General features: G+C 47.6%; 12 protein-coding genes across 12 annotated transcripts; 8 read left to right on the forward strand and 4 right to left on the reverse strand.

The window, feature by feature from the left end:
* Positions 1–6: 6 nt before the first annotated feature.
* N7508_003992 (fungal specific transcription factor domain-containing protein) lies at positions 7–1,156 on the forward strand (the record flags this gene model as incomplete). The annotated part of the gene is made up of 2 exons (XM_058462058.1): positions 7–1,050; positions 1,109–1,156. 2 exons carry the CDS (start codon positions 7–9, stop codon positions 1,154–1,156), a joined length of 1,092 nt encoding a protein of 363 aa, XP_058320683.1.
* A 142-nt stretch (positions 1,157–1,298) lies between these two features.
* Positions 1,299–2,301, reverse strand: N7508_003993 (SDR family oxidoreductase; the record flags this gene model as incomplete). The annotated part of the gene is made up of 5 exons (XM_058462059.1): positions 1,299–1,382; positions 1,429–1,626; positions 1,692–2,075; positions 2,120–2,178; positions 2,226–2,301. The coding sequence occupies 5 exons, from the start codon at positions 2,299–2,301 to the stop codon at positions 1,299–1,301; spliced, it is 801 nt and encodes a 266-aa protein (XP_058320684.1).
* Positions 2,302–2,711: 410 nt separating this feature from the next.
* Positions 2,712–4,416, reverse strand: N7508_003994 (uncharacterized protein; the record flags this gene model as incomplete). The annotated part of the gene is made up of 4 exons (XM_058462060.1): positions 2,712–3,362; positions 3,420–3,651; positions 3,706–4,219; positions 4,272–4,416. The coding sequence occupies 4 exons, from the start codon at positions 4,414–4,416 to the stop codon at positions 2,712–2,714; spliced, it is 1,542 nt and encodes a 513-aa protein (XP_058320685.1).
* A 1,262-nt stretch (positions 4,417–5,678) lies between these two features.
* N7508_003995 (NAD(P)-dependent alcohol dehydrogenase) lies at positions 5,679–7,149 on the forward strand (the record flags this gene model as incomplete). Its single annotated transcript, XM_058462061.1, is given in 6 exon segments — positions 5,679–5,850; positions 5,897–6,026; positions 6,079–6,280; positions 6,296–6,637; positions 6,691–6,900; positions 7,129–7,149. The coding sequence occupies 6 exon segments, from the start codon at positions 5,679–5,681 to the stop codon at positions 7,147–7,149; spliced, it is 1,077 nt and encodes a 358-aa protein (XP_058320686.1).
* Positions 7,150–7,317: 168 nt separating this feature from the next.
* On the forward strand, positions 7,318–7,740 carry N7508_003996 (uncharacterized protein; the record flags this gene model as incomplete). The annotated part of the gene is made up of 2 exons (XM_058462062.1): positions 7,318–7,461; positions 7,525–7,740. The coding sequence occupies 2 exons, from the start codon at positions 7,318–7,320 to the stop codon at positions 7,738–7,740; spliced, it is 360 nt and encodes a 119-aa protein (XP_058320687.1).
* A 140-nt stretch (positions 7,741–7,880) lies between these two features.
* N7508_003997 (uncharacterized protein) lies at positions 7,881–8,063 on the forward strand (the record flags this gene model as incomplete). The annotated part of the gene is made up of 1 exon (XM_058462063.1): positions 7,881–8,063. One exon carries the CDS (start codon positions 7,881–7,883, stop codon positions 8,061–8,063), a length of 183 nt encoding a protein of 60 aa, XP_058320688.1.
* A 751-nt stretch (positions 8,064–8,814) lies between these two features.
* On the forward strand, positions 8,815–9,468 carry N7508_003998 (bZIP transcription factor; the record flags this gene model as incomplete). Its single annotated transcript, XM_058462064.1, has 1 exon — positions 8,815–9,468. The coding sequence occupies one exon, from the start codon at positions 8,815–8,817 to the stop codon at positions 9,466–9,468; it is 654 nt and encodes a 217-aa protein (XP_058320689.1).
* Positions 9,469–10,002: 534 nt separating this feature from the next.
* Positions 10,003–11,485, forward strand: N7508_003999 (uncharacterized protein; the record flags this gene model as incomplete). The annotated part of the gene is made up of 7 exons (XM_058462065.1): positions 10,003–10,100; positions 10,149–10,196; positions 10,253–10,382; positions 10,430–10,473; positions 10,528–10,612; positions 10,679–11,035; positions 11,084–11,485. The coding sequence occupies 7 exons, from the start codon at positions 10,003–10,005 to the stop codon at positions 11,483–11,485; spliced, it is 1,164 nt and encodes a 387-aa protein (XP_058320690.1).
* A 216-nt stretch (positions 11,486–11,701) lies between these two features.
* On the reverse strand, positions 11,702–13,018 carry N7508_004000 (2,3-butanediol dehydrogenase; the record flags this gene model as incomplete). The annotated part of the gene is made up of 4 exons (XM_058462066.1): positions 11,702–11,829; positions 11,903–12,469; positions 12,535–12,821; positions 12,846–13,018. The coding sequence occupies 4 exons, from the start codon at positions 13,016–13,018 to the stop codon at positions 11,702–11,704; spliced, it is 1,155 nt and encodes a 384-aa protein (XP_058320691.1).
* Positions 13,019–13,979: 961 nt separating this feature from the next.
* Positions 13,980–14,312, forward strand: N7508_004001 (uncharacterized protein; the record flags this gene model as incomplete). Its single annotated transcript, XM_058462067.1, has 3 exons — positions 13,980–13,994; positions 14,056–14,239; positions 14,296–14,312. The coding sequence occupies 3 exons, from the start codon at positions 13,980–13,982 to the stop codon at positions 14,310–14,312; spliced, it is 216 nt and encodes a 71-aa protein (XP_058320692.1).
* A 531-nt stretch (positions 14,313–14,843) lies between these two features.
* On the forward strand, positions 14,844–17,201 carry N7508_004002 (fungal specific transcription factor domain-containing protein; the record flags this gene model as incomplete). Its single annotated transcript, XM_058462068.1, has 3 exons — positions 14,844–15,011; positions 15,074–15,780; positions 15,830–17,201. 3 exons carry the CDS (start codon positions 14,844–14,846, stop codon positions 17,199–17,201), a joined length of 2,247 nt encoding a protein of 748 aa, XP_058320693.1.
* Positions 17,202–17,621: 420 nt separating this feature from the next.
* N7508_004003 (uncharacterized protein) lies at positions 17,622–19,194 on the reverse strand (the record flags this gene model as incomplete). The annotated part of the gene is made up of 7 exons (XM_058462069.1): positions 17,622–17,973; positions 18,042–18,424; positions 18,475–18,542; positions 18,596–18,632; positions 18,682–18,866; positions 18,923–19,055; positions 19,108–19,194. 7 exons carry the CDS (start codon positions 19,192–19,194, stop codon positions 17,622–17,624), a joined length of 1,245 nt encoding a protein of 414 aa, XP_058320694.1.
* Between the last annotated feature and the right edge of the window lie 157 nt (positions 19,195–19,351).

Below are 19,351 nucleotides of genomic sequence, written 5' to 3' on the forward strand. Positions count from 1 at the left end.
AACTACATGGGACTAGCACGTCGCATCGCAATGGGAATTGGATTGCATAAAGAATTCCCGACTTGGGAGACCAATCATCCGACGATTGAAATGAGGCGACGGGTATGGTATTGTCTCTATATATTTGACGTTGGTGCTATCATCACCTTCTCGCGTCCTCTTGATTTCCCCGACGATGGGATCGATGTTGAACTTCCCTTGAACATACATGACAGTGTGAGCTCACCCTCTGGATACTTTGAGGCAAACGTATCTGACACTTGTATCCAGGACATCACTTCTGGAACAAAAAAGTCACCACAATCCGCTAACGAGACCACCGTTTACACGCACCTACGGGCACAAGCAACCTTTCATATGGCCTCGAGTCAGATCTACTCTAGGATCATATCATCACCATTCCCGTCAGCAACTGAACTCATCGAGTTGGATGATCGACTGATTGGACACTGGCTTGCAAGGACTCCGAAATTCTTTCAAGAAAACGTCATCCAATCACCGAAGTCTCGACTGTGTCATTCTATTGTAAGTTGGCGATATCGGAACTTCCGCATCCTAATGTACCGCCCTTTCCTAGTAGGGCGCCTGAGGGCCCGCTCAGAACGAGGAGCATCCACTGCTCAAGAGAACGAGATTGATTTTGCAATCCAGCGCTGTTTAGATGCAGCGCGAGAGTCAGTACAGCTTATATCCTCTTTCTGGACACATGAACAGAGAAGCATGATGGCCTGCTGGTATGGACTGTATTTCTTGTTCCAGGCAGTTCTCATCCCAGTCATATGTCTTCGCAACGACCCACAATGCGCGCTTGCAACAAGCTGGCGCGACCAGATATCCCATGCGATACATGTGCTTGAATCAATGACGCAGCTAAACACGACGGCCTCTCGTTGCCCGGGTGTTATTCCCTCTCTGTGTGGATCATACTTTGATCCTTCTGTTGATAGATGGGGTCCAACAGAAGTCACCGCAAACGCAACTGGCGAATCTATACCCATTGATGTGGCCAACATTGGAAATGGCTCATTCAGACGGTATGGATTCGGTAATGTAAGTCTTCTGCTTTTCTGCGAATATGTTTCAGTCATTGCTAACAATCTGCCGGCAGGAGTCTACCATTTTGGACTTGATGAACCAACTGCCGGGCTTTGAGTAGAATTTGCAGTACGTGGTGAAGCTTCTTGCTTCCAGTCTCTATGGAGCAATGGATATAAGAAAACCTAAGAGATCTAGGACATAGAGCTAGATAATCAGGGTGTAATGTGGTATTCATTTCGGCTAAAGAACCACCTTGCGCATCAAGGCAAGGTATATCCACCATCAATGATAAGGTTGGCACCAGTCATATAACTGGACGCGTCGGAGGCGCAGAACACATAGGCCTTGAAACAGTTAGTAAATTTTGCAATGAGACGTGTAGATACTCACCCCTTTCAACTCGTAACATTCCGCCATCCTCTTAGCAGGGATCAGGCTGAACCACTTCTCCCGCCATTGCTCGGGGTGGATATCAAGAATGTCGGTAGCAATGAATCCAGGCGAGATACAATTGACTCGGCAGTAGTCAACCCATTCAACGGACAGGCATTTGGCCAGCTGCACAACACCTGCCTTTGATGCGTTATACTGCAAATAATTAGAAGAAGCTTTTTTTTAAAAAAAAGAAAAGGAACTATAAACTGGACACCTACCGCAGCCTGCCTCTGGGGCACATTAACCAAAGTCGCACTGACCGAGGCTGTGAAGATAACATTGCCATAACCCTGGGTCTTAAAAATGCGCCCAGCTGCCTGAGCAGAATAGAAAGCACCGTCCAAGTTCACCTTCATAATCTCGCTCCACTGATCGACCGTGTAGTCCTCAGCAGCAATAGACGAAACAATACCGGAGTTGACAACGATGATATCAAGTTTGCCGAAATCCTTCGTCACCTGCTGCACAGCTGCTTCAATCTCGGATTGAATACTGACATTGGCCTGATATGCCGCCGCACGTACATTGTTGGTGCTTGCAATCTCAGCTGCGATAGTGTCGGCGGTCTTGGAAGTATGATAGATCAGAGCGACCTTGATCCCCTATTAGTCCACAATTTTTTGCGAAGGGGGTAAAGGCATTTTACATTGGCTCCAGCTTCGGCCAACGCTTTCGAGACTTCTAGTCCAATTCCACGAGCTCCTCCTGCAAATTGTTAGAGACTCTCTCTCTCCGAATGATGCGTATTGTACCTGTGATCACGGCAACCTTGCCCGTGAGGTCGAATGCCTTCATAACATGCTGATTAGGGGGCTGTGAAAGAACCATTTTGGCGCGCTTCAGTCAAGTGTTTGAAATGCCAGAATATGAAGAAGCAATTCTGAACTTGAAGCTCGAACTGTTACGTTGTGCTCCCCGCATCGGGTCAACTCCGACCGGAGGCTGTTGTCCGCGCGGGGGCCGTCGTCCGACTTGCACGTTAAACACAGAAACCAGGATTTCTTGTGATTTGCCTGTTGTTATGGTCAGGTGCAGGTGGTCGAGCTGGACGGAGATTCATGTCGTTAAGCTTGACTCGAGGTGTATTTTGGAATTCCATCGCCGCCGGAGTAGAAGACCATTTTTATAGACTGAGCTAGGGTTTGTTGTGATGAAAGAGCAGAGCAAAGATGTTCTCATTACATTTTGAGACAATTTATATGTACAGGCCCTCATCATATGCCAATGAAAGAGACTTACTAGGCAGCATGCTCGATATGCTCCCGTTTTGCGCTAATGTCCCCTGCTTTGTCGAATAGCACTCCACTAGTCACAGGCGAGGGACCATCAAAGACCTCGCAAATCTCTTCAAGAGAGTACCCTTTGGTCTCCGGGAAAGCAACCCAAGTTACAACCAGCACGACAACATCAAAACAACAAAAGAAGATGTAGTAATGCCACCCAATATTATCAAGTGCGATCGGATTCACAAATGCCAACACAATGAGTGAGCTGTAGACACTTAGCAGTTCCACAGTCAAGCCCTTGCTGCGAATGGAGTAGGGGAATATCTCGGTCGGATACCCCAGGAGAAGCGGAGTATAAGCGATGTCGTAGTGGAAGTAGAAGATGAACACAAATGCAATCACCGTCGAGCCCAACGCATTGTCTTGTGTACTATCAAATACAGCAGAGCATACAGTCCAAATCACGAACGAGACGAGCATGCCTACTGCTGACCATAAGAACAATGTCCGACGACCAAGTCGATCGACAAGAAGGGCGGCACTCCCCGCTGTAATAAAGTTGAATATTTGCAATAGACCGTTGATAAGGGTCTGAGTATCTGAGTCTTTGATTCCAACTGTGTCGAGCACAAGTGTAAGATAGCATGATACAACCGCAACACCCTATGTCGGGAAAAAATTAGCCGATGACCAGACTAGTGCAACCAAAGAGACACTCACGTTCCACTGCGCAAAGGCACCCACGCAGACTGCAATAAAAGCGCGCTTTCGATTGCCTGGAGTCTTGATTAGAGTCGACCATTTTGTCTCGGCGGCCTGGCTTTCCATTTCGATAGTGCGGACGATCTCGGCCATCTCGAATTGAATCAAAGGGTGCGATATGTCTCCGGCTGTATGAAAACGAGCGAGTAATTTTTCGGCCTCTGCCCTCTTTCCATTTGCAATTAGCCAGCTATATTTTACATATCAACATACTCTTCGTAAGGCTATCTTGAAGGCAACTCACCGAGGCGACTCTGGGACCAACCACCAGAGCAAGATCTGAACAATGGGGAATCCAGCTTGAACAATGGACGGGGTCCTCCAGCTCCAGTCTGAAGAAGCCATGTGCTTCTGAGTACCGTTCGCTGTCCATGAAGCCAGGATAGCACCCAGATAATACATGGTCCAGAAAGCACTAGTATACTTACCACGATGAGTCGGGTATGCCAGCTCGGTAATAAGCATCGGAGAGGGCTGTACAACAAGCATGGAGCCAATGCCAACCAAGACACGGGAAAACACAAACATTCCATATTGTACTGATGCAGCCTGGATAATCGACGCAATGACAATGACAATGGCACCCGATAACAGAGTCAGTCTTCTTCCGATACGATCGGACAATATTCCTACCAAGGGCAACGAGATCACGCTTCCGATCGATTGGGCTGCGTTGACAACGCCGAGTGCTGAGCCCGATGGATTGCCGAAATACTCCTTCCATTCGGCAATCGATTGGAGGCCATTCATGAGGGATCCTGTTCAAGATGAGCTATCCGATACTTTGGCAAAGGAGAATCCTCAAGCTACCATCATATCCAGCCACCGCTGACGATAGCAACGGAATTATGAGAATGAGGTTGAGTTGCAAAAGATGTGGTACTCTCAACCAAGGACGATCATATTGGGGCAGGACAGAAGCAAGAGCCTCGCCAACGATATCTTGGTCTTTCATGATGATAAGGGTGCCGGGCAAAATACAACGGTTGGAATCAGAACCCGATGATCCTTTCGAGGGACGAGGACTCTCCTATATCCGGTCTGCCTCCTCGGCATACAGGGATAGAGGCCAATAGTGTATCAGCATAGACAGAACAAGCTAGCCTGGCCTAGATGGAAGGGGGTCAGGTCTGACCTGCATCGCATGTCTTCCCCGTGGGGTGATGGGCCCATTCGCTGCAACATGACGTTAAGACACTTCACTTTGTCTCTGGGCTGTGCCGCCTTTCTTTGTCCCCGCGCGGATCACCATGTCCGGTTAACTGATTGCGTCCGTTCCGGACAGGATCCGAGACGAAAGTCAGGCCACTCGTAACTTGGAATACCGAAATGGAGCTCAGTGAAAGCTTCCCTGGGGAACAGCACCAAGACCCAGGTGGGGTTGACAGACGAACGTCTCCGTATCCAGACGATAACAATGCGGCTGAATACCGGGGTCCCCTTTAGGGCATCTATATGGAGCCCAGGGGTGGGAGGACGGGGCTCTGATCAGTATATCCATTCGGCTTCTACCCTTGCATCCTCGGTTATCACGCCCAACATGATTCACAAGCAAAGAATCCGTCGCCCAGCCCCAGCGCTACTGTAAAATGGGCTGACTTGGCCCATGTCAATTGCGTGAGCCCTGACTATGTTGACACTACAATAAGCGGGGATTTTCCATTTGAAATAAAGGAAAGATGGTATAGTCTCACGCCTTTGAAGCTGGATGCAGACCTCGAGAACTGAAGGGTGTTATCTGTACATTGCAAGTGATGCTAGCATATACACAACGGGTTGTGCTATTGTGATTGATGGGAGATACACTTGTCGATAGAGTGATGGTGTTGTAGTGAAATGAAAACTGAAGCATTTTACAACAACAATACTCTACTTCTAGACGTGAAAGTCTATACCTTATTGACTTATTGCCAGCTGCTTCCACGCGCTCGAATCTCTCGGTCACTCGAGGTACTCGTATAATATGACACTGTATTCGAAATCAATACACCAGTAAATAGAACTAGTAAAGAAATCAGACAACTTTGAGGTACAAAAAAGACTGGGCATTTGGGGCGGAGTGGATCATCCGTCAGCGGAGCGGGTGCCCCGCGTGGGGAGAAGCGTCATACGGCGGGGCATACATCTGCAAAGTACAGTCAAGCAATCATGTAAAAGGCAGTCCTCCCGCGGTGCTTCTTGCAGCTCAAGAAAGTCCAAGTTTGGCTTACAGACCAAATGATGGAACAGCAAACCAACCCGTCCTTCGTCCTTCGAGCTGTCAAGGATGTTGTTTTGGAGGACCGGTCAGTTCCAACTCTGAAAGATCCGTGGGACGTGAGAGTCCAGATTGCGCAGACTGGAATCTGTGGAAGTGATGTCCACTACTGGCAGCGTGGACGAATTGGAGGTGAGTACTGCCAATGATTGACCAAAAAAAGACTGACGATATGCAGACTTCGTCCTTGAATCTCCGATTGTTCTCGGACACGAAAGCTCGGGCACAGTTGTAGAGGTTGGACCTGCAGTGAAGAAGCTCCAAGTTGGAGATCGTGTCGCGATCGAGCCAGGCGTCCCATGCCGACAGTAAGCGCCATCATGCCTCCTTTCTCATATCCCTGGACTGACGATACCCTAGTTGTGAATATTGTCGGAGTGGCTCATACAATTTGTGTCCAGACACAGTCTTTGCGGCTACTCCACCTCACGATGGAACTCTCTCCAAATACTACATCACTCAGGCTGACTTCTGCTATCCGCTGGCATCACACATGGACTTTGAAGAGGGTGCGCTGGTCGAGCCAGTCGCAGTCGCAGTGCAGATTACCAAAGTGGGCAATGTCAGACCAAATTAGACGGTCGTCGTGTTTGGATGCGGGCCCATCGGTCTGCTCTGTCAGGCAGTGAGCAAGGCATACTCGGCTCGGAAAGTGATCGGCGTGGATATCAGCCAGTCACGCGCAGAGTTTGCAAGCACATTTGGTGCTGACGATGTGTTTGTGCCACCCCCTAAGCCAGAGGGCAAGGACAACTGTGCTTGGAGCGAAGAGCTGGCACGGATCATGAAAGAGCAGTTTGATTTGGGTGAAGGCCCAGACGTAGTACTTGAAGCTACTGGAGCGGAGGCATGTATCCAGACAGGAGTGCACTTGACCAAGAAAGGAGGTACCTACGTGCAAGCTGGAATGGGGAAAGAGGTGAGTTCATGCTTGCTCTTACTTTTGTGGATGATTTCTCACTTTGCGCTTAGAATATCGTCTTCCCCATCACCACTGCCTGCATTCGTGACTTGACCATCAGAGGCTCCATCCGGTACACAGCCGGATGCTACTCAACAGCCGTTGATCTTATTTCTAGTGGCAAGATTGATGTGAAGCGACTTATCACTGATCGATACAAGTTTGAGCAGGCCGAGGAGGCCTTTGAACTCGTGCGGCAGGGAAAGGAGAGCGTTATCAAAGTCATAATTAAGGGTGTGACTGCATGAAGTCTTGCGTAGTGATAATATCATATGGGCCATAACAATGCATGAAATGGTAAATATACTTCGAGGTTTGTAGACGTAGTCTAGTTCTTCTAGCACTATGCACACGTTGATAATCCCCGTTTCACGAACCTGTTTGCAGTCTGTTTTTATTTATGTCTTACTTGCGTTCATGGGATTGGTATTGCGTTTGACAGCCCTCAGCGTCGTGAACTCCGCATATAAGATTTCAATCCCATCTTCGTCCTCGTCGCTTCTCTCTTTCCTTTTTCCCCCAACTGAACATCTTTCGAACTTCCATACCAAGAAGCTTCATCTCTTCAACCACGGTCTTCTACCCATTTCAAATATTTTCTCCAAGATTCTTTTACGCTTTTCTTCACAAACGAAAAGATGGCCAAGACTGCCACCCACAAGCAAGTCACCAAGTCCTCTTCTGCCCGAAGTACTCCCAGCAAGACCTCGAATCCCAGCAGCGGCAGCATCGACAGGGACCTCCTCTTTCTCTGGTCTTGTTGCCAAAGTGCAAGCATGCGGGTAAGTGCAAAATCTCGCCAATACATGATGAAAGATGAAGTATCTGATATTACTCAAATGTAGATTGACTTTCCTGCCGTTGCTCAAGTCCTTGGCATCAAACCCAATGCCGCTCGCATGCGCTTCGCGCGTCTGAAGACCAAGTTGGATGCCATGGAGGAGGAGCAGAAGCGCACCGTCAAGACCGAACCTGAGGACAACAACCAGCCTGAGGGCGCGAGTGCCGAGCAGGACAAGGTGAAAGAGGAGTCTGAGGACGCTGAAGTCGCTCAATTCTGAGTCTTACAGACATTAGGGCTGAATGCCCGTTTACAAGAAGGAACTGAGGTCCTGTATCATGGTGCCTGGTGGGGAACTGACACTGCTGCTTTCTTTTCTTACATTTGCTCTACACTTTATCTGCTGTACAATCCCACTATATGGTCTTCGCTGTTGGCAAAATGCTTGGCATCAGCGGGACTTCCGCTCGCGTGCAATTCACTCGCGTTCAACACAAGATAGAGGCCGTGCAGGATCATGAGGAGCAGCAGACTCCCATCCACACTGAGCACCGGTTAGATGAAGAGGTCGACGACGACGACGACGACGCCGCGGCGCTGTGAGACCAATGGAGAGTTCGAGGACAAAGTGTCCTCTGAAGTGAGTGTTCACTTACCAAGGATGGGTTGAGGGTATTCTTATGTGCAGTGAGAGTATGTTGAATCACAGTGCTGCCGTTTATATTCCTTTCCGTTACCGTAGCATATCTTTGCAGCTTAAATTTCGTATCCTGCATGCTTTCTTGTCCGAGTCAGCACCTTCGTTCTTGGTGTGGTCATCTAGTGTACTTTAATTCTGTTGCTTCCCCATCCTCAACCACCGATGGCTTGTTTCAATACAAAAAGAAATGATATTGAAGACACAGATTAGAACGGAGTTCAATTGCCGACAGAGCCGTATGGGTATATCATTGCCTGCAGCTCTTATTAGATGTTTTAATTAATAGCTGTAAGTCTCATACATCATCCTTGAAGTGATAATAGTAATAGAATTTGTACAAGAAGTGAAACCCAGAAAATCTTTGCTTTATTGGTGGTATCTCGGTGCGAGCCTTGGCCAAGGTCGCCAATGCAGGTATTTGGCGGTTCTTTGACCTGTTGTCGGTGATCTGCGGTGGCTACAGATCCCGCCCTGCGGAGATCCTGAGCTATCGACATCATGATCCGGATTCTGGTACTCTATCCCCTCGATCTGAGGCGTGACTTGTGGAGCGTTAGTTCGCGATTCTTATAAGACCCATGATTGAGTGCTTCTGCCCTCTCCCTCTTCAAGTACAGGACTTGACATTTCATTTTGGAAGCCACGTCGCGCACGATGCCTACAATGCTTGAGCTCCCGATCACCATCAGGTCTCTGGAACCAGACACGCAATTCGTGAACCCGGCAGCTACAGTCTGGCCGAATGCTTCCCATCTCACACGCAATAACGACGGTCTTCTCCCCGCAGCCTTGGAAAAAAAACAAGGCAGCAAAACGGCTGTGAATCTCCCATCAAATCCTGAATCAGAGCCATCTGTGGAACCCAACAAGCAGCGGCGCGGTTCAAAGATTCAGGTACCCCAAGACGTCACCCCAGAGAGGGCCCGGTATCTGGAACGTAATCGCGTTGCTGCAAACAGAAGCCGCCTGAAGAAGAAGCAACAGCACGAGCAAATCCAACATATTTTATGCAAAGAGACGAAAAAGCGGGAAACACTCTTAGCCGAGGTCAACAAATTAAGAGAGGAAATCTGGCGGCTTAAAAACGGAGTTTTTGCGCACGCAAGATGCGGCGATCATCAAATCAACCTGCAGCTCGCAAAAATGACGCAGAACATACTGGGGTCGAGCTTGTTGCGCCCTTCTGGTTTCGATAGGCCAGAAAAGGCGAGTTCAGACCTGCCTATCGCCTCTCCAGCCTTCTTTGTACGCGACACAGTGACTTGCGCTGAACTCTTTGACTGTCGCATTGATCTACCTGACATGTAACCTGGCTTTCGCTAGGCTAGAAGACATATCTAAGAGTATATGTTCACTCAATACATGATGCACTACAATTTGAAATTAGCCATCATAATGTTCGTGGGACTTAATTGTTTGTCGACCCTAACCGAGGCAAGCGTCCCGGCAACCTATGAACGAGACAATTGGACGAGTCTCTTTCGTTTGCGGCTGTCAAGGAGATGCATGTAGGATCTCGACTGGTTCGGAAAAACCAACCACCAATCATGTGAGGCAATTTACGCAGTGGGGCGGTTTGATACCTGAAGGTATTCCAGGCTTCCGATGTTGAATGTCTTACTGGCTATTAGACTATATTGCACTGGGTGACCAGAATGGCTGATGTCACACTTTTTTGCCACCACATGACTGCAAGGAATAATGTTGCTGAGATCTGACGGAGTTCTTTTCCGCTGTATTATTTACTTCAGTACTCAGCACTATGGCGGTAAAAGTCCTCATTTTGTTCTAAGAAGTCCTTTCCAATCACTTTTAGATATTGCAAAGGCCACTATTTTGAACATGTTTGATGTGAGTCGCTTCTCGCCCGAGGCGGGCCCGTCGCTGGCCCCGTTTACTCGTAGGAATATCATGGGCTCGGTATTTGAAACCACCAAGAGGTTGGCGCCTTTACGCGGGCAAACAGATAACTGCTAAATATGAGATAGATATGACCAGTTGGAGCCTATTGGCATGGGTATATCTGGCCTCGTCTGGTATGCTGTCAGATCCGATTACGACATATATGTTCTAATCAGCCCTCCTACTATAGCTCAGCAAGAGACCATCTCTTAAATCAAACGGTCGCGGTCAAGAAACTTTGCGATCCATTTAGGACAGCAGAAGTTGCGAAGCACATGTTCCGCGAGGTTAAATTGCTTATCGAGCTCGAACATGACAATGTTTGTCGCCCAACCTTGTGCTTGAATCATGACTTACCGAGGAAAAGATTATCAATTTGCGAGACATATTTATTTCCCCCACCGAACAGATGTATATCTCCTCTCTCTCAACTATTTTACACTGAGCACAGCTAACAACGAAAAGCTATCTCGTGACGGATCTTATGGCAACGGATCTCCACACTCTGTTAAAGACCAAGAAGGTCGACGACCAATTCACTCAGCTTTTCGTTTATCAGATCATGGCAAGTCTCCCACCTGCAACTTGATCAATCACAATGCTAAATCGAAACTAGCGCGGACTCAAATATGTACATTCAGCGGGTATCGTACACCGCGATCTTAAACCGAGCAACATCTTGATCAACGAGAACTGCGACCTTAAAATCTGCGACTTTGGCTTGGCACGTACTCAAGACTCAAGCATGACCGGCTACGTTTCTACTAGGTTTTACAGAGCTCCGGAGATCATGCTTACCTGGAAGCGCTATACCGAGAAAGTCGATATCTGGAGTGCAGGTTGCATTTTCGCTGAGATGATTATCCATCGGCCACTGTTCCCGGGAAAAGATCATATTGATCAGTACTGCGTAATCACAGAGCTACTTGGAAGCCCACCAGAAGACGTCATTGCAAACGTGAGCAGTGAAAACGTAAGTCTTTCTATCTTCATAGTATTTGCGTTAAGCTAACTGTCTTAGACCTTGAGATTTATTCACTCTTTGCCAAAGCAACCAAAAAAGCCTCTCATAAAAGTCATTCTTAGCACTAACAAGCATGGTACGTTATCATGTATTCATGAAGACTTATTCCCAATTAATGTTCATCTAGCCGTTCCTTTACTCGAGAAAATGCTTCGAATTGATTCAGAAAAGCGCTGTTCGGCAGAAGAAGCTCTCCAATCGGACTATCTTTCGCCTTACCATGATGCGGGGGACGAACCTACTGCGGTGGAGAAATGTAATTGGGATTACTGCGAAGCAGATCTCCCAACTAATGACTGGAGAACGGTCATATACTCGGAGATTCTAGCTTATCACGACAGATCAAGTGTAGAGTCGGATTCCAAGGCCATTTCTTTTGATGAAATGGAAACAAGCTGATCGTGTGGATCAGTTGGCTCACAGTAGCTAACAGTCGTGACCCAACGCCTGGCGTGAGTTATCCCAGCCTGAGAAAGACGTATCAATTGACTCGGAAATAGCGAGACGGGATGGAACACCTTTTCAGACCCAGATTTGGTCTAGTTAAGCTTAATCCTTATGGAAAAGACATACATCATAATCCCTCTCCGTCGCGTCCCTTGAACTACCACCCCATTAAGACTGTACTTCCACCAAAATCTTGCAGTGCCGATCGCGATGCTCTAACAAAGCATTGAATCCTTTTTCCACCACTTCGTCGAGGGGAACCCGTGCAGTGATCATTGCCTCGGGGTTGAGGTGGCCTAAGTTTGTGTCAGATGATCCTATAACAGTGATCAACCCCCCCCCCAAAGGGCCTGGCATTGCGCAATTTACCATCGCTGAAGGCTTGAATTGTTTCCAGGAAAGACGCCTCGTCGTACAATGCTGCACCCACATAACGGATCTCATTGTACATCAACTGATTTACGGGGAAGGATGGGCGTTTCTCCCATACGGCAATATTGACTATTGTGCCTTGGGTACGACATGCTGGAATGGCATCCAGGAGTGCCCTCTCCACACCAGCTGTATCGAAGATGATGTCTGCGCCGACTCCACCGGTTAGCTCTCGCGTCTTCTGCGCGACATTCGTTTCCCTTGGATCGATAATGTTTGTTGCGCCGTAGTATAGACAGAGATCTTTGCGACTATCCATAAGTTCTGTCACAATGATATTGCTGGCGCCTTGGAGCTTCAGGACTTGTAATACGCCAAGTCCAATCGGACCACCGCCCACAATAAGTACCGAGTCCCCAGGTTTAAACAGGGAAATTTTGACTGCGTGCCAGGCAACAGCAAGCGGCTCAATAAATGAGGCCGCTTCCAATGAGACCGTTTCCGGTATTGCGTAGAAATGGTCTGCCGGCGCCACAATCTTTTCGGACATCCCTCCACCATACCCTTGAAAATTGAACGCGTGAGCCTGGGATCAATGCATGTTTAGTAAACGATAACTTATTGCGTACCACTCAGCCCTATAAAGCCAATATTCTCGCAGCAGTGGTTATATCCCTGCTTGCAAGGGGGGCAAGTTCTATCGAAGATCGTGGGACGAACAGCAGCACGCTGACCAGCAACAACATGCGACACACCCTCGCCAACTTCTTCGATGATGCCCGCAAACTCATGTCCCATAGATACCGGGTATTTAGAGCCAGTGATCTGGTGTGGTTGCCGAGGAATCAACATCGGTCCACTGACATACTCATGCAAGTCTGTCCATTGTAAGAAGAACATTCCACAAATAACAGGCCTTTGGCTAAACTAGTAAGCTTACCAGAGCCACAGATGCCAGCATAGGTCGGCCGCATCTAGTTTCGCATTAGCCGAAGTTGTGAATGGACGGATCAAACGGACTTTGACTTGACCTTGTCCGCAACTTGGCTCTTTCACATCGTCGACACGGACATCCCCCGGTCCGTGAAAGCGGACGGACTTCATCATAGACATGTTTCCTAGGGCTAGGGAGTAATTCAAAAGACAACGTAGATGTGTTCAACAAATTTGCAAGGCCGCAGTGTATCGATCAAATTAGCCATCGTATCTTTCAATGCTAAATTAGTATTGACGCTAGTCTCGGGTTATGATGAATATTTGAACTGTTGCATGAGCTTCATGATAGGCGTAAAAGGGTTGGTAGGCAAATAGATACAAGAACAGGGTAGTTATATTGGTGAGGTCATGCCAAGGACCAAAATCAAGGTATCATCAAGCAGCTTCTATAACATGATCTAGGAGCAGGGATGTTTTGACTGCAATGTACAACCATTTATCGGATCGCGATGCCGGCGGCAGAGTTCCATGCTAGATCTGTCCACATGGAACATTCCAAAGGCCCACTGATCCAGGAAAACATTGCTTCAATTATGATAAATCGATCAAACAGTTGCGGGTAAGATCTCGTGCTAGGCCTTACTTATCGGTTGAATTTTAAAAGGCGAATAGAGCAAAGGGTATGCAATGCTACAGCGTTGAGCGGTAGAATCCATCTTTTTCTGGTCACCAGATCCATCTTACATCACATCAAAGTGAACTGGCTGGAATTCTACATATCTAAACTATGGCAGGCACTCAAAAATGCCAAGTTCGGCCAGGTTCAGCCAGGTTACGACAACTGGTGTCCGTGGCCCCCATACTGTCCAAAACGCCACTTCCAACTTTTGGATATATTCTATACGAAAATCTTGATCGCTCGTTGAATCTTGCTCTGGTTGAGTCAATATCATATCATATGATCAAGTTGTGCTCAGTGTGGATCACGAAATGGTGACGTAAGAAAGCTTGGTTACCTTTATAAAGATGAAGAGCTCCAACCTCAAGAACTTGGGAGCGTGTTCAAGTATCATACAATCAACATACGAATCATTCATCTTACTATCAATCAAGGATACGACCCGGTTGTTATTTCACGATGGACACTGTCAAGGTTAGCGAACATAACCGATACCCAAGAACCTTCTCCTGTATACTGACCAGAGGAGCATTAGGATGCTGCCAACTACGTCTCTGAGACTGTCCAGGGCAAAGGCGCCCAGACTTCTAAGGAGGCCAACAAAAACGTCGCCAAGGATTCGGATGCCAATCTGAGTACCCGTGCCAGCGCTGCGAAAGATGCAATTGTCGACAAGAAAGACGAGAAATCCCATGATACAAAGGCAGATGTGAACAAGGGTAAGCAAATCAGTATGGCTCGGTCACTCACCGGACACAAGACTAATCATTCATAGAATCTGCTAAGCACTAAGGCAATCATTGCGGTACTAGGACCTAAGTTCACACTACTCTATTCGTTATTACCAGGGCAGGACTTGCAGCTACAGCTCTGTTTGGAGAGGAGAGAAAAGTCAAATAATGAACCTGCAGTATCACATATACATAATTTAAGTGTTTTTCAATAGCTGAACTCTCTCTCTCTCTCTCTCACTGTGTAGAAGTGTGATGTCATGTCTATCAGCTGCATGACATCATTTGCCACAGGCACCATATGCACTTCACTTTCCAAGCCGAACTTCTTGCTTGATTTGGAGGCACTCATTAACTCGTGTTTATCCTGATGAAGGTTGCAATTCCTCGACAACGATTCGTGGCCCCACGACCCTCTGGCAACCGAGTCCCACGGGCATGTGAAGCGTGTCACCAGCGGAAAATAAAATGCACTGGCGATGTCCCGGCTTGCAGACAATGTCGAGAATTCAATATCGAATGTTTATATCCGTTGACATCGCGTGAAAAAGAAAAAAAGGTAATCTCACTACCTAACAATTGCACTGAAAATATGCATCCGTATATCCACCCTTCTCCCTTTCTTGAAGCTGAACCAAAGCCCAATGCTAGGCAAATCAAAGAGCTGTCGACCAAAGTGCGAGAATATGAGTCCATGTTGAGTGAGATCAGGGATCTTCCCGGCTCCCCTGCTAAGCGCATCAGGGATCTATTACAGAAGGTTTGGGGTCCACGCCGAAAAGGCTGCACTGGAACCAATACCTTGTCTGACTTTTTGACTAGTACGATCCAGATTCAGGTTATGCTTCCAATGCAACACCCCTTGACTTATTCCAGGACCAGGGTAAGCCCGATCGGTCCAGTTCTCCTTCCTCCATCGGATCACTAGAGGCAGTGGACCGGGTTGAAGATGACATTAACCGAACTGAAAATTCTCGTGCCACTGGATTCTTGGGTAAAAGCTCAGAAATTACATGGCTCAAGCGGCTAAAGGAAGAAGAACAGCAATCGCTAAAGTCAACACCTGACGATGATCGCCTCTCCGGTGACCGAATTCCTCCGCATACCATTAATTATCATCTCGATGACTTGAGCATCGATGTCCCGGAGGCAGTACAAATGTATTGGGTACCTCCACGAGAGGTGGCAGATCGTCTGTTTGAAACTTATCTGCTCATGGTTCACCCACAGTACCCCATCATTAACCGGACTCAGTTCTCGGTCCAGTACAGGAACTTTTTTGACAGAACCCATCTGCCAAGCGATAGGTGGATGGCAGTGCTCAACATGGTCTTTGCGATAGCCTCAAATATCTCTTGTAATACTGGTATAGCAGGGCCAGGGTCTGCCCGAGATCACCTCCTTTATATGACCCGTGCTAGAATGTTTGGCATGGGCGGCGATAACCTATTTCGACATCCGGACCTTCAACAGGTGCAAGTAGAGGGTTTGATCGCATTTCATCTGCTGTCTATAAACCAGATTAACAGGTATGACATTCTGACTCTTTCGGCGAAGCAAGTCTAAATGCAGACACAGGGCGTGGAGGATCTCAGTTCTGGCAGTCCGATCCGCAATCTCTCTCGGTATCAACCTGAAGAATGAAAGTCATTCAATTTCAGGTCACACCAAAGAGTTACATTGTCGAATTTGGTGGTGTCTGTTTACAGTCGAGCACAAGCTGGGTTTGATGACTGGCCGGAAAACAGCGATCTCGTTCAAGACATTCAGCTCTCAATTGCCACTTCCTTTGGATGAAGATCAATTGCTGGAGCCCTCAGCTATTCGGTTGCTCGAAAATCTCGAAGTGAGAGAACAACGCCTGAACAGAGCAATGACGAGCCCTTGTCTACTGCAAATGGACAGCAAGCCAACCAAGGATACACTACTAGGGCGCTCATGGCTTCGATCCCTACCTGCCGGGGCGGCGGTTTACTTTCTATACCAGTGCGATCTCACGGCCTTAACTCAAGAAATTTTGAACCGGGTTTACTCCGTCGAGTGTGCGATGCTGTCATGGGAAGAGATCAAGGGCCGTATCAACCATCTTGAGACGACCGTCGATAGTTGGTTATCAAATCTTCCGCCAGCGCTGAAATTCACTCACCTGGAAGAAGAGAACAGTGAAGCCCAACGGGCGAAAACCAGCTTGGCATTCCACTACTACAGCACACAAATCATGCTTGGTCGGCCGTGCCTTTGCCGACATACCACACAGAACAAAGAAGACGATATTCATGGCTTCACATACCGTATGAGCGTGTCGACTCTGGATTCCGCGATGCACATGCTTGATTTATTGCCAGATGAGCCAGACACAACCTACATCTATCAAACCTGTCCATGGTGGTGTATGCTTCACTACATCATGCAGACAGCGACTGTGATCATTTTGGAACTGTCATTTGGCTGCGTCCATATTCCAGAAAAGGAAAACAGTCTTATGAAGTTGGGGGGGAAGTCTGTACAATGGCTTTACGCAATGTCTGGACATAGCATTGCAGCGCATCGTGCATGGCAACTATGTGAGGGTGCACTTTCTCGGCTGGCGTTGAGGCTGGGATACTACAGTAGCAATTTACCATTTCGCCCAAACGAGCAGCAGATCAAATCAGAAGTTGACTCTGCATACTCTTCCTTGCTTGGGCAGCGTGATAAAACAGTTGAACCCGGGACATTGTCCGCCCACGATGATCAACCTCCATCACAAACCCATTCCCAGGAAGACTCTATCGCAAGCTGGGGTGGCATTAATTCAAATCTTGCAGATTTATTGGGGTCTGAACTTTCATCTGCGCCAGGTACGCATGGCGGCAGTGCAAGTGACATGCATTTCCCGTATGATCCGATCACCGGAGAGTTTTTACGTGCTTTCTTCCCCGAGTTGAAAGAAGAACAGTGGGGCTTATAGTACGTGTTGGAATTGATACTGCTACTTATTTTTTTTTTTTTTTTTTTTTTTTTTTTTTCTGATTGTCTCTAAATCCTTTTATGATACAAAAGAAAATAGCCGCGGGGTGTCAACATTTCTATACCTTGACCTACTTAGTAGCTGGATATCGTGTACGTGACTAAGGTTGTTCACCACATATACATCGCGGCTAATTCGATCCATTGTAGGCAAAAATGCTTGTTTTGTACAACCAACTGCTGGTAGATTTGGTATTGGCCGGTGAATGTGATAGATTGCCATACCGCGACTGTAGTATTTGCTCATAATCGATGTTTGATCCGGTTGTATTGAAGGTTTCTTGTCATATTAGATAGATTTCTTGATGGTACAATACTTTTCTTGAAAGAAAGAAGAAAAGGGATGTCATGACTTTGAACATCATCGAGCGTACTTCGCATCCATATCCACCAACTCCACCTCGCTGTTTGTGTCTGAGCGCGCGGCATAGTTCACCGAGTAGGTGACAGACTTGTTGATTTTGCTGTTGCCGTCGGTTTGCCTGGTATACTCCTCCGTGTTTGAAGGATATGTTCGGCCCTTGGAGCCTCCCAGAAGAGCAGGGAACCACCGACCGATGAGGGCTCTGAATGCAGGGAGACAGGCACACAGGACGGAAATCTGAGTTTCGATGACTGACCAGCGAATGAGTGGGTATAGACCAAGAGTCTGGTTAGCACCCCAGCGGTTGTTCCAGAAGACGACGACTCGAATAATAGCGATGATGGTAAGACTATATATAGTAATGGTCAGCAATGTTGCTAGAAGGTCATCCGATGAAAGGGAAGGGTTGACGCCTACACTGAACCAACGACAAACATCAGTGCCACAGTCAGCTTCTTCTTCAAGGGCAACTGCAACTTGATCACTTCATACACGGGCATGACAATCAAGATTGAGTCAAGAAAGATGTTGACCAGACAGTTGATGAGAATGGAAGTGATAAAGTCAATACACTTTCCTTGCTCCTCATTCATCCAGCCAGTCCATGTCAAATACGTAGGCAAGCAACGAAATGAATCCACACAGGCCCAAGTGATGCCGGTAGCGGCGTTGAGACCCATGAGTGCATAGGACATATAACGGAACTTGCGAGCTTGGAAAATTCGCAGCATGAACAGACAAACCGAGATCTTGGCGAGAGAGATTTGGATTTTATACATCACGGCGAGACCTTGGAAACACTGCATTGATTAGCTTGGTAATGACTCTGCAGGGGGGAGGGGGAACGAACCTTGTAGAACATGGTAATGTCGTCAAATGGGACATCCCAAATATTCCGACCGAAGCCAAATTTCACCACTGCAGTATTTGATTGGCATCTCTTGTCAAATTCATCATGAGAGTAGGCTTACTGTAAATATTCAGGACGAAAATGGCAATGCCGAGAACCTACAAGACGGTTAATATCGCACCGCAAAACATGAAGAGCGGTACGCACGAAAGAAACGATGATCGTATAATCATCCCATCCCCAGCCACCAGCTAGGCCGCTGCTCTTGGCGATCATTCGCGCCACGAAGAAAAACGTGGCGAGAACAAGAGGCACCATAGTTCCGCCCTGGACGAGCGAAGGGCCTTGGAGGGGCGTGATATCACATTTCTGTTCGTAGAGCCGTCTGGTGGCTGGGACCGTTAGAGCTAAATTATGCAATAGATGATCAAACACTGGTGAAACTCACTAAAATACTCCTTAGTCGTGCACTTGCTCTCCACACAGTTCAGCAGCGCGGTCGGACGCGTGTCACTCTCGCAAAAGCATGTCGTATTGCTGGTCAGCGAGCATCCTGAGAACAATGCTGTGTTGCACTCAAGCTAGGACAGGTCAGTGTCAGCCACAAATTTGAGTTTGTTGAAGTATACATACGGCGCAAGAAGGGAATGTGGTGGTCTCAGCCGCGTGCAGGCTCACGACCAGTAGGGTTAAAAGAGTGAAAAACAGGAGGAACTTCATAGTGAATGAAGGAAGAGGAACCTCTAAAGATTGAATTAAAAATGTCCAGAGCCGGAGCAGGGGCCGGTTCTGTTATAGTAGTTTTACTCTGATACACACCTAACCCCAATAGGAAACCACCGCAACTATGATTTAGCTCGCCGCGCCGTCGGTCTCA

Source organism: Penicillium antarcticum (genome assembly GCF_028974205.1).
Source record: "Penicillium antarcticum strain IBT 31339 chromosome Unknown utg000004l_segment0_segment0, whole genome shotgun sequence".
Lineage (NCBI taxonomy): Eukaryota > Fungi > Ascomycota > Eurotiomycetes > Eurotiales > Aspergillaceae > Penicillium > Penicillium antarcticum.